At 46.2% G+C, this 16,859-nt stretch overlaps 1 protein-coding gene across 1 annotated transcript in view; it reads right to left on the bottom strand.

Annotated features, from left to right (window-relative positions):
* Nucleotides 1–16,859, bottom strand: part of LOC129829503 (sodium-dependent neutral amino acid transporter SLC6A17-like) — a 56,024-nt gene that overhangs the window by 12,839 nt on the left and 26,326 nt on the right. Inside the window, exons 6-9 of the mRNA XM_055891219.1 lie at nucleotides 10,705–10,815; nucleotides 7,704–7,945; nucleotides 5,840–6,032; nucleotides 1,929–2,124 (exon numbers count right to left, since the gene is read on the bottom strand). Of these exons, the coding sequence (XP_055747194.1) occupies nucleotides 1,929–2,124; nucleotides 5,840–6,032; nucleotides 7,704–7,945; nucleotides 10,705–10,815 (742 nt within the window). The remainder of the gene's footprint in view (nucleotides 1–1,928; nucleotides 2,125–5,839; nucleotides 6,033–7,703; nucleotides 7,946–10,704; nucleotides 10,816–16,859) is intronic.

Raw genomic sequence — 16,859 nt, 5'->3', positions numbered from 1 at the left:
ATCACTGGGACGTGCTTCCACCCATCCAGAGACCACAGGATGTTGGTGGCATTTTAATTGGGGAGGATGGCTGGACCCCCCCCCGTCCCGTCCCGTCTCTACAAGCCATCAGAGTGCTGAACATTTGAACTGGACTGACCAACTGCACTGATTCTCCGCATATTTTTAAAACAATTATTTTTTTAAATACATTTTTCCCCCTTTTCTCCCCAATTTTCGTGGTATCCAATCGCTAGTAATTACTATCTTGTCTCATCGCTACAACTCCCGTACGGGCTCGGGAGAGACGAAGGTCGAAAGCCATGCGTCCTCCGAAGCACAACCCAACCAAGCCGCACTGCTTCTTAACACAGCGCGCCTCCAACCCGGAAGCCAGCCGCACCAATGTGTCGGAGGAAACACCGTGTACCTGGCCCTATCGGTTAGCGCGCACTGCGCCCGGCCCGCCACAGGAGTCGCTGGAGCGTGATGAGACAAGGATATCCCTACCGGCCAAACCCTCCCTAACCCGGACGACGCTAGGCCAATTGTGCGTCGCCCCACGGACCTCCAGGTCGCGGCCGGCTGCGACAGAGCCTGGGCACGAACCCAGAGACTCTGGTGCTCTAGACCACTGCGTCACCCGGGAGGCCCGATTCTCCGCATCTTAACACACATGCACTCATTCACGTACACCCCCACACCCACCCACACCCCCCCCCACACACACACACACACACACACACACACACACACACACACACACACACACACACACACACACACACACACACACATTAATGCTACCCACACATCACAACTGCTGCTACCAGTCCCTTATTATGATGGCTAAATATCGGCGCGGCAGGTAGCCTAGTGGTTAGAGCTTTGGACTAGTAACCGAAAGGTTGCAAGTTCGAATCCCCGAGCTGACAAGGTAAAAATCTGTTGTTCTGCCCCTGAACAAGGCAGTTAACCCACTGTTCCTAGGCCGTCATTGAAAATAAGAATTTGTTCTTAACAGAATTGCCTGGTTAAATATATATATCCAATTTGTTAGTCGCTCTGGATAAGAGCGTCTGCTAAATGACTTAAATGTAAATACTGCACAATTTAAACACATTTCCCTCAATCTCCCTTTCCCTAAAACATGTGTAAATATTTTGTTCTATAAATTGTGCCTTCCTGTATTTTACTGATGCTACAATGTTTATTATATTCTACTGAGACATTTACTTTATGTTCCTGTTATCTTTCATTATTTATTATTGTTGTTGCATTGTTCTATAAGGAACCTATAAGTAAGCATTTCATTGGACGATGTATACCGTGTGTTTCCTGTACATATGACTAATAATGTATTTTACATTTCAAAGGTATTTATTTACCTATTTAACTAGGCAAGTCAGTTAAGAACAAATTCTTATTTACAATGAAGCCCTACCGGGGAACAGTGGGTTAACTGCCTTGTTCAGGGGAACAGTGGGTTAACTGCCTTGTTCAGGGGAACAGTGGGTTAACTGCCTTGTTCAGGGGAACAGTGGGTTAACTGCCTTGTTCAGGGGAACAGTGGGTTAACTGCCTTGTTCAGGGGAACAGTGGGTTAACTGCCTTGTTCAGGGGAACAGTGGGTTAACTGCCTTGTTCAGGGGCAGTACGATATCTTTTTACCTTGTTAGCCCAGGGATTTGATCCAGCAACCTTTTTTTACTAGCCCAACGCTCTAACCACTAGGCTAAAACAAATGAAACTTGAATAGTTGAGAGGAAAGATATTAGACTGATTAGGCTGATTATGTGACTACGTCTCTAATGCTTAACAAATGCAAAGTAAGGCATTGCTTCTTTCAACAGCCATTGGCTGATGCCAACAGACCTTTGAATAATGACTGATAAATAATCAATCTATCGATACCAATCAAACAACCAACCAATCAATTGAAGCCTTACCACAGAGGAACTCCTTGCGTATCTTGGGGAAGGCGTCCAGTACAGGTGTGGTGATCCCTGTCATGGTGCCGATCATGGACCCCAGCCCCAGGTTAATCAGCATGAAGAAGAACATGACAGACCAGAAGGGAGAGGCAGGGAAGTGAGTCATGGCCTCAGTGAAGGCAATGAAGGCCAGGCCTGTACCCTGCACTGCCTGGAGAAAGAAAGAAAGAAAGAAAGAAAGAAAGAAAGAAAGAAAGAAAGAAAGAAAGAAAGAAAGAAAGAAAGAGAGAGAGAGAGAGAGAGAGAGAGAGAGAGAGAGAGAGAGAGAGAGAGGGGTAGAGGTAGAGAGAGAGAGGTAGAGAGAGAGAGGTAGAGAGAGAGGTAGAGAGAGACAGGTAGAGAGAGGTAGAGAGAGAGGTAGAGAGAGAGAGGTAGAGAGAGAGAGGTAGAGAGAGAGAGGTAGAGAGGTAGAGAGAGAGAGGTAGAGAGAGAGAGGTAGAGAGAGAGAGGTAGAGAGAGAGAGGTAGAGAGAGAGGTAGAGAGAGAGAGGTAGAGAGAGAGGGGTAGAGAGAGAGAGGTAGAGAGAGAGAGGTAGAGAGAGAGAGAGAGGGGTAGAGAGAGAGAGGTAGAGAGAGAGAGAGAGAGAGAGAGAGAGAGAGAGGTAGAGAGAGAGAGGTAGAGAGAGAGAGAGAGAGAGAGAGAGAGAGAGAGAGAGAGAGAGAGAGAGAGAGAGAGAGGTAGAGAGAGAGAGGTAGAGAGAGAGAGGTAGAGGGAGAGGTAGAGAGAGCGAGGCAGAGAGAGAGAGAGAGAGAGAGAGAGAGAGAGAGAGAGAGAGAGAGAGAGAGAGAGAGAGAGAGAGAGAGAGAGAGAGAGAGAGAGAGAGAGACAGAGAGAGTGAGAGAGAGAGAGAGTGAGAGAGAGAGAGAGAGAGAGAGAGAGAGAGAGAGAGAGTGAGAGAGAGAGAGAGAGAGTGAGAGAGAGAGGTAGAGAGAGAGAGAGAGAGAGGTAGAGAGAGAGAGACAGACCAACAGATTTGTTTTATGTAGGGTAGAGTGGGGTAAGTTGAGCCATATTTGACATTCAGCATCACTCCGTCAAGCTGTATTCTTTCTAACAGAGATATTCACATATATTTCAGGATGTATTTTTATCCTTTGAAATAATAATGTAAACATGACAGTTTATTGTGCCAGTTTTGAAAACATAGCTTGTCCAAAAAAAGTGGTCTCCTGGCACAATTTACCCCGGGTATGGGGTAAGTTGAGCCACGGTAAATTGAGCCTCGGGACAGTGTAAGATAAGCCTTGAAATATTACCACTACTTTTTAAAAATCATGTCAATCTTAATTTACCAAACACAATTCAACACAATCACAATACTTTTGGTTCTTTTAGTCATTGTAAGCATATTTTAACACAGGCTTAACACCTAGTAAACACTGTGTACTTTTTAAAACACTTTTAACAGGCTATGCCCTGTTGTTACCATATTATCTGCATGATAATGCCTTGCATTTCGCCTGGGATGAAAACGTTTCAATTGGCTCAACTTGCCATCGGCTCAACTTACCCCATGGCCATCGGCTCAACTTACCCCCATGGCCATCGGCTCAACTTAACCCATGGCCATCGGCTCAACTTACCCCATGGCCATCGGCTCAACTTACCCCATGACCATCTGCTCAACTTACCCCCATGGCCATTGGCTCAATTTACCCCCATGGCCATAGGCTCAACTTACCCCCATGGCCATCGGCTCAACTTACCCCATGACCATCGGCTCAACTTACCCCCATGGCCAACGGCTCAACTTACCCCATGGCCATTGGCTCAACTTACCCCATGGCCATCAGCTCAACTTACCCCATGGCCATTTGCTCAACTTACCCCATGGCCATCTGCTCAACTTACCCCATGGCCATCGGCTCAACTTACCCCATGGCCATCTGCTCAACTTACCCCATGGCCATCGGCTCAACTTACCCCCATGGCCATCTGCTCAACTTACCCCATGACCATTTGCTCAACTTACCCCATGGCCATCGGCTCATCTTACCCCATGGCCATCGGCTCAACTTACCCCATGACCATCTGCTCTACTTACCATCATGGCCATCGGCTCAACTTACCCCATGGCCATCTGCTCAATTTATCCCATGGCCATTGGCTCAACTTACCCACATGGCGATCGGCTCAACTTATCCCATGGCCATCGGCTCAACTTACCCCATGGCCATCGGCTCAACTTACCCCATGGCTATCGGCTCAACTTACCCCCATGGCCATCGGCTCAACTTACCCCATGGCCATCTGCTCAACTTACCCCATGGCCATCGGCTCAACTTATCCCATGGCCATCGGCTCAACTTACCCCATGGCCATCGGCTCAACTTACCCCCATGGCCATCGGCTCAACTTACCCCATGGCCATCGGCTCAACTTACCCCATGGCCATCGGCTCAACTTACCCCATGGCCATCGGCTCAACTTACCCCATGGCCATCGGCTCAACTTATCCCATGGCCATCGGCTCAACTTACCCCATGGCCATCGGCTCAACTTACCCCATGGCCATCGGCTCAACTTACCCCATGGCCATCGGCTCAACTTACCCCATGGCCATCGGCTCAACTTATCCCATGGCCATCGGCTCAACTTACCCCATGGCTATCGGCTCAACTTACGCCCATGGCCAACGGCTCACCTTACCCCATGGCCATCGGCTCAACTTACCCCATGGCCATCGGCTCAACTTACCCCATGGCCAACGGCTCAACTTACCCCCATGTCCAACGGCTCAACTTACGCCCATGGCCATCGGCTCAACTTACCCCATGGCCATCGGCTCAACTTACCCCATGGCCATCGGCTCAACTTACCCCATGGCCATCGGCTCAACTTACCCCCATGGCCATCGGCTCAACTTACCCCATGGCCATCGGCTCAACTTACCCCATGGCCATCTGCTCAACTTACCCCATGGCCATCTGCTCAACTTACCCCATGGCCATCTGCTCAACTTACCCGATGGCCATCGGCTCAACTTACCCCATGGCCATCGGCTCAACTTACCCAATGGCCAACGGCTCAACTTACCCCATGGCCATCGGCTCAACTTACACCCATGGCCATCGGCTCAACTTACCCCATGGCCATCGGCTCAACTTACGCCCATGATCATCTGCTCAATTTACCCAATGGCCAACGGCTCAACTTACCCCCTTGACCATCTGCTCAACTTACCCCATGGCCATCGGCTCAACTTACCCCATGGCCATCGGCTCAACTTACGCCCATGGCCATCGGCTCAACTTACCCCATGGCCATCGGCTCAACTTACGCCCATGATCATCTGCTCAACTTACCCAATGGCCAACTGCTCAACTTACGCCCATGGCCAACATACCTTGTTGAGTTCGTCCTCCAGTAAACAGGGGTCCAGTCCCAACATACCTTGTTGAGTTCGTCCTCCAGTAAACAGGGGTCCAGTCCCAACATACCTTGTTGAGTTCGTCCTCCAGTAAACAGGGGTTACAGACCCAACATACCTTGTTGAGTTCGTCCTCCAGTAAATAGGGTTACAGACCCAACATACCTTGTTGAGTTCGTCCTCCAGTAAACAGGGGTCCAGTCCCAACATACCTTGTTGAGTTCGTCCTCCAGTAAACAGGGGTTACAGACCCAACATACCTTGTTGAGTTCGTCCTCCAGTAAATAGGGTTACAGACCCAACATACCTTGTTGAGTTCGTCCTCCAGTAAACAGGGGTCTAGTCCCAACATACCTTGTTGAGTTCGTCCTCCAGTAAACAGGGTTACAGACCCAACATACCTTGTTGAGTTCGTCCTCCAGTAAACAGGGGTCCAGTCCCAACATACCTTGTTGAGTTCGTCCTCCAGTAAACAGGGGTTACAGACCCAACATACCTTGTTGAGTTCGTCCTCCAGTAAACAGGGGTCCAGTCCTAGCTGATCGAAGCTGTCCTCCCTGACAGTCTTGATCACTCCATACATCTCCTGATAGTCCACAGCTGACAGGTGAGAGAAGTTGACGTGGGGAGGGATCAGCTCAAGACTCAACACACCTGACTTAAGGTAACCTAGGATCTTCTCTGCATTCCTGTAGACAGGAGGAGAGAGGAGAGGAGGGTACGGTTAATACCGAAAGAAGAACCTCATCTATTCTACAATGACAATATGCGATTGGTTCTGCGATTTGAGTTTGATTCAATTATTTGCGTTTCGTTGAGTTCTCTGTTGACAAGAGTGAGATTGGAATTCAAACAAACACAGATTAACGATCTGTGCACTTTACTTTGAAGTGGTTTTATGCCTGAGCCAACATCTGCAGTGTTTACAGAGATCACCATCTCAGCCAACGTCTGGTGAATTATTTCTCACAGTTTATTGCTGTGCCCAGGTCATTAGTCCTGCGTTGGATTGAATCCTGGACTTTAAGCTTTTTACAATTACTGTGCTCTGCAAAACAGACATAAACTGGCCCATAATGGATTCAAACGTAAAGATAAGATGAACGACTGAGTGGACAGCAGATATACTCCAACGACACATAATAATAAATCAGGATTATACAGCAGATTTACTCCAACGACACATAATAAGAAATCAGGATTATACAGCAGATTTACTCCAACGACACATAATAATAAATCAGGATTATACAGCAGATTTACTCCAACGACACATAATAAGAAATCAGGATTATACAGCAGATTTACTCCAACGACACATAATAATAAATCAGGATTATACAGCAGATTTACTCCAACGACACATAATAATAAATCAGGATTATACAGCAGATTTAATCCAACGACACATAATAATAAATCAGGATTATACAGCAGATTTACTCCAACGACACATAATAATAAATCAGGATTATACAGCAGATATACTCCAACGACACATAATAATAAATCAGGATTATACAGCAGATATACTCCAACGATACATAATAATAAATCAGGATTATACAGCAGATTTACTCCAACGACACATAATAATAAATCAGGATTATACAGCAGATTTACTCCAACGACACATAATAATAAATCAGGATTATACAGCAGATTTACTCCAACGACACATAATAATAAATCAGGATTATACAGCAGATTTACTCCAACGACACATAATAATAAATCAGGATTATACAGCAGATATACTCCAACGACACATAATAATAAATCAGGATTATACAGCAGATTTACTCCAACGACACATAATAATAAATCAGGATTATACAGCAGATTTACTCCAACGACACATAATAATAAATCAGGATTATACAGCAGATTTAATCCAACGACACATAATAATAAATCAGGATTATACAGCAGATTTACTCCAACAACACATAATAATAAATCAGGATTATATAGCAGATTTACTCCAGCACAAATAGATCTGGGATCAGAAGACCACACAAACAGATCTGGGATCAGTAGACAACACAAACAGATCTGGGATCAGTAGACAACACAAACAGATCTGGGATCAGTAGACAACACAAATAGATCTGGGATCAGAAGACAGCACAAACAGATCTGAGATCAGAAGACAGCACAAACAGATCTGGGACCAGAAGACAGCACAAACAGATCTGGGATCAGAAGACAGCACAAACAGATCTGGGACCAGAAGACAGCACAAATATATCTGGGACCAGAAGACAGCACAAATATATCTGGGACCAGAAGACAACACAAACAGATCTGGGATCAGAAGACAACACAAAAAGATCTTGCACCAGGCTAGATATACTCACTCCACAACACATTTCTCGTTCATGATGTTGGCCTTGAACCCCAGCACGGCGAACACCACCAGCGTAGCCAGGATGGAGGTGATGAAGTTGATGATAGAGACCAGCGCTGCGTCAAAGTGACAGTTGTTGTCCCGCTTGTTGTAGCTGGAGAAGGCTATGACCCCTCCGAACCCAAGGCCCAGAGCGAAGAACACCTGGGTGGCTGCCTCCCTCCAAACCTGGGGCTCCAGCATCTTCTCCAACTGGGGTTAAGAGGTCAAAAATAAAGTAGGTTTTATTGTCACGTACACCAGAAATGTGCAGTTTTACAGGGTTAGCCATAGTAGTACAGCACCCCTGGAGCAAATTAGGGTTAAGTGACTTGCTCTGATTTTTGATGTTGTTGGCGCAGGTATTCAAACCAGCAACCTTTCAGTTACTGATCCAACGCTCTAACCAATAGGCTACCTGCCGCCCATTTGAGGTTAGAGGTCAGGGGGTAGATGGGGCAAAGGTCAACAAATTAATGCTCCACACACAATCATGCTCTAATAGACATTTCTGGCAAATGTCTACCTTCAGAGGAAAAATACATTATTACACATGAGTACCTCAGTCAGCCTTTAGAGGGCGACAACAACCACGCGTTCATATTTTCAGTCGAAGTGAATACTAATGACATACAGTAAATGAAGGATACGGTACAGTACAGAGGCTCTGAATCCATTAATTAATGGTCGTTGAGTGTCCTTCATGTAAAGCATAACCCTAATCCACATTATAAATCAAGGATGAGGATCAAAATGCCGCAGGACAAACACTGCGACTAGAGTTTCCTATCCCTACATAGAATCCAGTCCAGACAGACAAACAGACACTGCCATATCAGGAAACACGTGTCTCCTCTCAGTATGTGGGCTCTGTAACAATGTTCTCTTCTGTCTCCAGGCTGAGTCTGTGATTACATAACCGCGTGTTTCAGACTGAGGTTAACGTGTCAGACTGAGGTTAACGTCTTAGACTGAGGTTAACATGTCAGACTGAGGTTAGCGTGTCAGACTGAGGTTAACGTGTTAGACTGAGGTTAGCGTATCAGACTGAGGTGAACATTTCAGACTGAGGTTAACGTGTCAGACTGAGGTGAACATTTCAGACTGAGGTTAGCGTGTCAGACTGAGGTTAACGTGTCAGACTGAGGTGAACATTTCAGACTGAGGTTAACGTGTCAGACTGAGGTTAACGTGTCAGACTGAGGTTAGCGTGTCAGACTGAGGTTAACGTGTCAGACTGAGGTTAGCGTGTCAGACTGAGGTTAGCGTGTCAGACTGAGGTTAGCGTGTCAGACTGAGGTTAACGTGTCAGACTGAGGTTAGCATGTCAGACTGAGGTTAACGTGTCAGACTGAGGTTAGCGTGTCAGACTGAGGTTAGCGTGTCAGACTGGGGTTAACGTGTCAGACTGAGGTTAGCGTGTCAGACTGAGGTGAACATTTCAGACTGAGGTTAACGTGTCAGACTGAGGTTAACGTGTCAGACGGAGGTTAACCTGTCAGACTGAGGTTAGCGTGTCAGACTGAGGTTAGCGTGTCAGACTGAGGTTAGCATGTCAGACTGAGGTTAACGTGTCAGACTGAGGTTAGCGTGTCAGACTGAGGTTAGCGTGTCAGACTGAGGTTAGCGTGTCAGACTGAGGTTAACGTGTCAGACTGAGGTTAACGTGTCAGACTGAGGTTAACATGTCAGACTGAGGTTAGCGTGTCAGACTGAGGTGAACATTTCAAACTGAGGTTAACGTGTCAGACTGAGGTTAACGTGTCAGACTGAGGTTAGCGTGTCAGACTGAGGTTAACGTGTCAGACTGAGGTTAACGTGTCAGACTGAGGTTAGCGTGTCAGACTGAGGTTAGCGTGTCAGACTGAGGTTAGCGTGTCAGACTGAGGTTAACGTGTCAGACTGAGGTTAGCATGTCAGACTGAGGTTAACGTGTCAGACTGAGGTTAGCGTGTCAGACTGAGGTGAACATTTCAGACTGAGGTTAACGTGTCAGACTGAGGTTAACGTGTCAGACTGAGGTTAACGTGTCAGACTGAGGTTAGCGTGTCAGACTGAGGTTAGCGTGTCAGACTGAGGTTAGCGTGTCAGACTGAGGTTAACGTGTCAGACTGAGGTTAGCGTGTCAGACTGATGTTATCGTGTCAGACTGAGGTTAACGTGTCAGACTGAGGTTAACGTGTCAGACTGAGGTTAGCGTGTCAGACTGAGGTTAGCGTGTCAGACTGAGGTTAGCGTGTCAGACTGAGGTTAACGTGTCAGACTGAGGTTAGCGTGTCAGACTGAGGTTAGCGTGTCAGACTGAGGTTAACGTGTCAGACTGAGGTTAGCGTGTCAGACTGAGGTTAGCGTGTCAGACTGAGGTTAGCGTGTCAGACTGAGGTTAACGTGTCAGACTGAGGTTAGCATGTCAGACTGAGGTTAACGTGTCAGACTGAGGTTAACGTGTTAGACTGATGTTATCGTGTCAGACTGAGGTTAGCGTGTCAGACTGAGGTTAGCGTGTCAGACTGAGGTTATCGTGTCAGACTGAGGTTAACGTGTCAGACTGAGGTTAGTCTGTGTGTTATATTTCATAATGAACACATGAAACTTTGGGGCTGTAATTCTCAGAACCACAGATGAAGGATGGTGTGTGTGTACCTTTGGAGTGTGTGTGTGTGTGTGTGTGTGTGTGTGTGTGTGTGTGTGTGTGTGTATGTGTGTGTGTGTGTGTGTACCTTTGGAGTGTGTGTGTACCTTTGGAGTGTGTGTGTGTGTGTGTGTACCTTTGGAGTGTGTGTGTACCTTTGGAGTGTGTGTGTGTGTGTGTGTGTGTGTGTGTATGTGTGTGTGTGTGTGTGTGTGTGTGTGTGTGTGTGTGTGTGTGTGTGTGTGTGTGTGTGTGTGTGTGTGTGTGTGTGTGTGTGTGTGTGTACCTTTGGAGTGTGTGTGTACCTTTGGAGTGTGTGTGTGTGTGTGTGTGTGTGTACCTTTGGGGTGAACATGTGAGCGATGCCGTCAACAGATCCTTTGAGCATCAGGCCTCTGACGAGGAAACAGATCAACACCACGTAGGGGAAGAGAGAGCTGAAGTACATCACCTGAGGGGAGAGAACACACACACACGTACACACACACACACACACACACACACACACACACACACACACACACACACACACACACAAACTGTTATCATGAAGTATATGACCTGAGGGGGGGGGGGGGGGACGACAGACAGAGGACGATACACACGTCACACTGTTACCATGGACACTACCACACTTCTCTAAATGTCTTTGGCCTTGCTACCCTAATGTGATTATGACAGAGTCCCATGTTTTAAAGTTTGCTTTCAAAATGGCACCCTATCTCCAATATAGTGCACTTCTTTCGACCAATGCCACTGGAAACAGGTAGTGCACTTCTTTTGACCAGGGCCACTGGAAACAGGTAGTGCACTTCTTTTGACCAGGGCCACTGGAAACAGGTAGTGCACTTCTTTTGACCAGGGCCACTGGAAACAGGTAGTGCACTTCTTTTGACCAGGGCCACTGGAAACAGGTAGTGCACTTCTTTTGACCAGGGCCACTGGAAACAGGTAGTGCACTTCTTTTGACCAGGGCCACTGGAAACAGGTAGTGCACTTCTTTTGACCAGGGCCACTGGAAACAGGTAGTGCACTTCTTTTGACCAGGGCCACTGGAAACAGGTAGTGCACTTCTTTTGACCAGGGCCACTGGAAACAGGTAGCGCACTATATAGAGAATAAGGTGCCATTAGGAACTCAGACAGAGTGTGTCAGATCTTGGCAATGTCTCTTATGTATTTCCCTATTCCACAATGTCTTTTATGTATTTCCCTATTCCACAATGTCTCTTATGTATTTCCCTATTCCACAATGTCTCTTATGTATTTTCCTATTCCACAATGTCTCTTATGTATTTTCCTATTCCACAATATCTCTTATGTATTTCCCTATTCCACAAAGTCTCTTATGTATTTCCCTATTCCACAATGTCTCTTATGTATTTCCCTATTCCACAATGTCTCTTATGTATTTCCCTATTCCACAATGTCTCTTATGTATTTCCCTATTCCACAATGTCTCTTATGTATTTCCCTATTCCACAATGTGGCTTGGATGTTGTGTTGTGATCATGACTCATTGTTTGGACTGTGATGAAAGCACATTGTTATTCCTGAATCACAAATGGCACCCTATGTCCTACAGAGTGCACTATATATGGAATAGGGCTCTGGTCTAAAGTAGGGCACTATATAGGGAATAGGGCTCTGGTCTAAAATAGGGCACTATATATGGAATAGGGCTCTGGTCTAAAATAGGGCACTATATATGGAATAGGGCTCTGGTCTAAAATAGGGCACTATATATGGAATAGGGCTCTGGTCTAAAGTAATGCACTATATATGGAATAGGGCTCTGGTCTAAAATAGGGCACTATATAGGGAATAGGGCTCTGGTCTAAAGTAGTGCACTATATATGGATAGGGCTCTGGTCTAAAGTAGTGCACTATATAGGGAATAGGGCTCTGGTCTATAGTAGAGCACTATATAGGGAATAGGGCTCTGGTCTAAAGTAGTGCACTATATATGGAATAGGGCTCTGGTCTAAAGTAGTGCACTATAATATGGAATAGGGCTCTGGTCTAAAGTAGTGCACTATATAGGGAATAGGGCTCTGGTCTAAAGTAGTGCACTATATAGGGAATAGGGCTCTGGTCTAAAGTAGTGCACTATTAGGGAATAGGGCTCTGGTCTAAAGTAGTGCACTATATAGGGAATAGTGTGGCATTTGGGATGCAAACAGAGTTGTGAGCCAGCTAACATACACTACATGACCAAAAGTATGTGGACACCTGCTCGTCGAACATCTCATTCCAAAATCATAAGCATTAAAATGGAGTTGGTCGCCCCCCCCCTTGCTGCTATTACAGCTTTTAAGGCGTTCCACTATCTGCCATCTATCTACCCACATTGCTGCAGGGACTTGCTTCTACTCAGCCACAAGAGCATTAGTGAGGTCGGGCACTGATGTTGAGCAATTACGCCTGGCTCACAGTTGGCGTTCCAAATCATCCAAAAGGTGTTCAATGGAGTTGAGGTCAGGGCTCTGTGCAGGCCAGTCAAGTTCTTCCACAACAATCTCAACAAACCATTTCCGTACGGACCTTGCTTTTGTGCACGGGGGCATTGTCATGCTGAAACAGGAAAGGCCTTCTTCAAATTGTTGCCACAAAGTTGGAAGCACAGAATCGTCTAGAATGTCATTGTAGCATTAGCATTAAGATTTCCCTTCACTGGAGCTAAAGGACCTAGCCCGAACCATGAAAAACAGCTCCAGACCATTATTCCTCCTCCACCAAACTTTACAGTTGGCACTATACATTGTGGCAGGTAGCGTTCTCCTGGCATCCGCCAAACCCAGATTCCTCTATTGGACTGCCAGATGGTGACGCGTGATTCATCACTCAAGAGAACGCGTTTCCACTGATCCAGAGTCCAATGGAGGCGAGCTTTTAAACCACTCCAGCTGACGCTTGGCATTACGCATGGTGATCTTAGGCTTGTGTGCGGCTGCTCGGCCATGGAAACCCATTTCATGAAGCTCCCGACTAACAGTTCTTGCGCTGATGTTGATTCGAGAGGCAGTTTGGAACTCTGTAGTGAGTGTTGCAACCGAGGACAGATGATTTTTATGTGACTATTTTTACGCACTACGCGCTTCAGCACTCGACGGTCCCTTTCTGTGAGCTTGTGTGGCCTACCACTTAGCTGCTGAGGCGTTGTTATTTCTAGAAGTTTCCACTTCACAATAACAGCACTTACAGTTGAGGCCGCTCTAGCATGGCAGAAACCTGATGAACTGACTTGTTGGAAAGGGGGCATCCTATGACGGTGCCACGTTGAAAGTCACTTAGCTCCTCAGTAAGGCTATTCTACTGCCAATGTTTGTCTATGGAGATTGCATGGCTGTGTGCTCGATTCTATACGCCTGTCAGCAACGGGTGTGGCTGAAATAGCCCGAATCCACTAATTTGAAGGGGCGTCCACATACTTTTGTATATATAGTGTATTATATAACCACACTGAGCCTAGTGGCCTCTTAAGACTAACCTATTAAGACTTGTCTAGTTAAATAAAGGTTAAATAAAAAATAAAGACTAATCTCATACATTTTGCGTGCTTCTTTCTCCATAACATAAGAAAATACACAAATCGTATTGAATCGTAATATGCTTAGCATTTTAGCCTTTCTCACCATAAGCTGTGGCATAGTTTAGCCCGTATAAAACTCTTCATGAAAATCACTAGACTCGTCGCTCTGGATAAGAGCGTCTGCTAAATGACTTAAATGTAATGTTAAATGAGATTCATACAGCGTGGTAGCTATTGAAAGTCTACAGGGGAATTATCTGTATGTGAAACAGTAGAAACTCCAGCACGCGAGTATTCTCTAACATCTAACTCTAACTCTAACCATAAACAACTGAATAGATCTCTTGAGCCCTCAAAGAAGAACGTTCAACAATACCAGTGTTTCTTTTTCAGGTAACCCCTCCCCCCACAGAATCACATTACAACAGCGCACAGTAGCTGTCGGAAGACAAGCCTGTACCTTTCCAGACCCATATATACCTTCAGATAGTATATTTAAGCAATAAGGCACGAGGAGGTGTGGTATATGGCCAATGTACCACGGCTAAGGGATATTCTTAAGCACGACGCATTACGGAGTGCCTGGATACAGCCCTTAGCCGTGGTATATTGGCCATATATTACAAACCCCCGAGGTGCCTTATTGCTATTATAAACTGGTTACCAACGCAATTAGAGCAGTAAAAATAAACGTTTTGCCATACCGGTGGTATACGGTCTGATATACCACGGCTGTCAGCCCATTAGCATTCAGGGCTCGAAACACCCAGTTTATATATACACTGCTCAAAAAAATAAAGGGAACACTTAAACAACACAATGTAACTCCAAGTCAATCACACTTCTGTGAAATCAAACTGTCCACTTAGGAAGCAACACTGATTGACAATAAATTTCACATGCTGTTGTGCAAATGGAATAGACAAAAGGTGGAAATTATAGGCAATTAGTAAGACACCTCCAAAAAAGGAATGGTTCTGCAGGTGGTGACCACAGACCACTTCTCAGTTCCTATGCTTCCTGGCTGATGTTTGGTCACTTTTGAATGCTGGCGGTGCTCTCACTCTAGTGGTAGCATGAGACGGAGTCTACAACCCACACAAGTGGCTCAGGTAGTGCAGTTCATCCAGGATGGCACATCAATGCGAGCTGTGGCAAAAAGGTTTGCTGTGTCTGTCAGCGTAGTGTCCAGAGCATGGAGGCGCTACCAGGAGACAGGCCAGTACATCAGGAGACGTGGAGGAGGCCGTAGGAGGGCAACAACCCAGCAGCAGGACCGCTACCTCCGCCTTTGTGCAAGGAGGATCAGGAGGAACACTGCCAGAGCCCTGCAAAATGACCTTCAGCAGGCCACAAATGTGCATGTGTCTGCTCAAATGGTCAGAAACAGACTCCATGAGGGTGATATGAGGGCCCGACGTCCACAGGTGGGGGTTGTGCTTACAGCCCAACACCGTGCAGGACGTTTGGCATTTGCCAGAGAACACCAAGATTGGCAAATTCGCCACTGGCGCCCTGTGCTCTTCACAAATGAAAGCAGGTTCACACTGAGCATGTGACAGAGTCTGGAGACGCCGTGGAGAACGTTCTGCTGCCTGCAACATCTTCCAGCATGACCGGTTTGGCGATGGGTCAGTCATGGTGTGGGGTGGCATTTCTTTGGGGGGCCGCACAGCCCTCCATGTGCTCGCCAGAGGTAGCCTGACTGCCATTAGGTACCGAGATGAGATCCTCAGACCCCTTGTGAGATCATATGCTGACACATGCACATTTGTGGCCTGCTGGAGGTCATTTTGCAGGGCTCTGGCAGTGCACCTCCTTGCACAAAGGCGGAGGTAGCGGTCCTGCTGCTGGGTTGTTGCCCTCCTACGGCCTCCTCCACGTCTCCTGATGTACTGGCCTGTCTCCTGGTAGCGCTTGCATGCTCTGGACACTACGCTGACAGACACAGCAAACCTTTTTGCCACAGTTCGCATTGATGTGCCATCCTGGATGAACTGCACTACCTGAGCCACTTGTGTGGGTTGTAGACTCCGTCTCATGCTACCACTAGAGTGAGAGCACCGCCAGCATTCAAAAGTGACCAAAACATCAGTCAGGAAGCATAGGAACTGAGAAGTGGTCTGTGGTCACCACCTGCAGAATCACTCCTGTTTTGGGGGGTGTCTTGCTAATTGCCTATAATTTCCACCTTCTGTCTATTCCATTTGCACAACAGCATGTGAAATTTATTGTCAATCAGTGTTGCTTCCTAAGTGGACAGTTTGATTTCACAGAAGTGTGATTGACTTGGAGTTACATTGTGTTGTTTAAGTGTTCCCTTTATTTTTTTGAGCAGTGTATATATATATATATGTACTGTATGTACAGTTGAAGTCGGATGTTTACATACACCTTAGCCAAATACATTTAAACACAGTTTTTCACAATTCCTGACATTTAATCCTAGTAAAAATTACCTGTTTTAGGATCACCACTTTATTTTAAGAATGTGAAATGTCAGAATAATAGTAGAGAATGATTTATTTAAGCTTTTATTTCTTTCATCACATTCCCACTGGGTCAGAAGTTTACATACACTCAATTAGTATTTGGTAGCACTGCCTTTAAATTTTTTAACTTGGGTCAAACGGTTCGGGTAGCATTCCACAAGCTTCCCACTTTAAGTTGGGAGAATTTTGGCCCATTCCTCCTGACAGAGCTGGTGTAACTGAATCAGGTTTCTAGGCCTCCTTGCATTCACATCATTTTCCTTCTCATGATGCCATCTATTTTGTGAAGTGCATCAGTCCCTCCTGCAGCAAAGCACCCCCACAACATGATGCTGTCCCCCTTTTTCCTCCAAACATAACGATGGTCATTATGGCAAAACAGTTATATTTTTGTTTCATCAGACCAGAGGACATTTCTCCAAAAAGTATGATCTTTGTCCCCATGTGCAGTTGCAAACTGTAGTCTGGCTTT

Source organism: Salvelinus fontinalis, chromosome 31 (genome assembly GCF_029448725.1).
Source record: "Salvelinus fontinalis isolate EN_2023a chromosome 31, ASM2944872v1, whole genome shotgun sequence".
Lineage (NCBI taxonomy): Eukaryota > Metazoa > Chordata > Actinopteri > Salmoniformes > Salmonidae > Salvelinus > Salvelinus fontinalis.
This window is presented reverse-complemented; position numbering and strand designations above follow the sequence as displayed.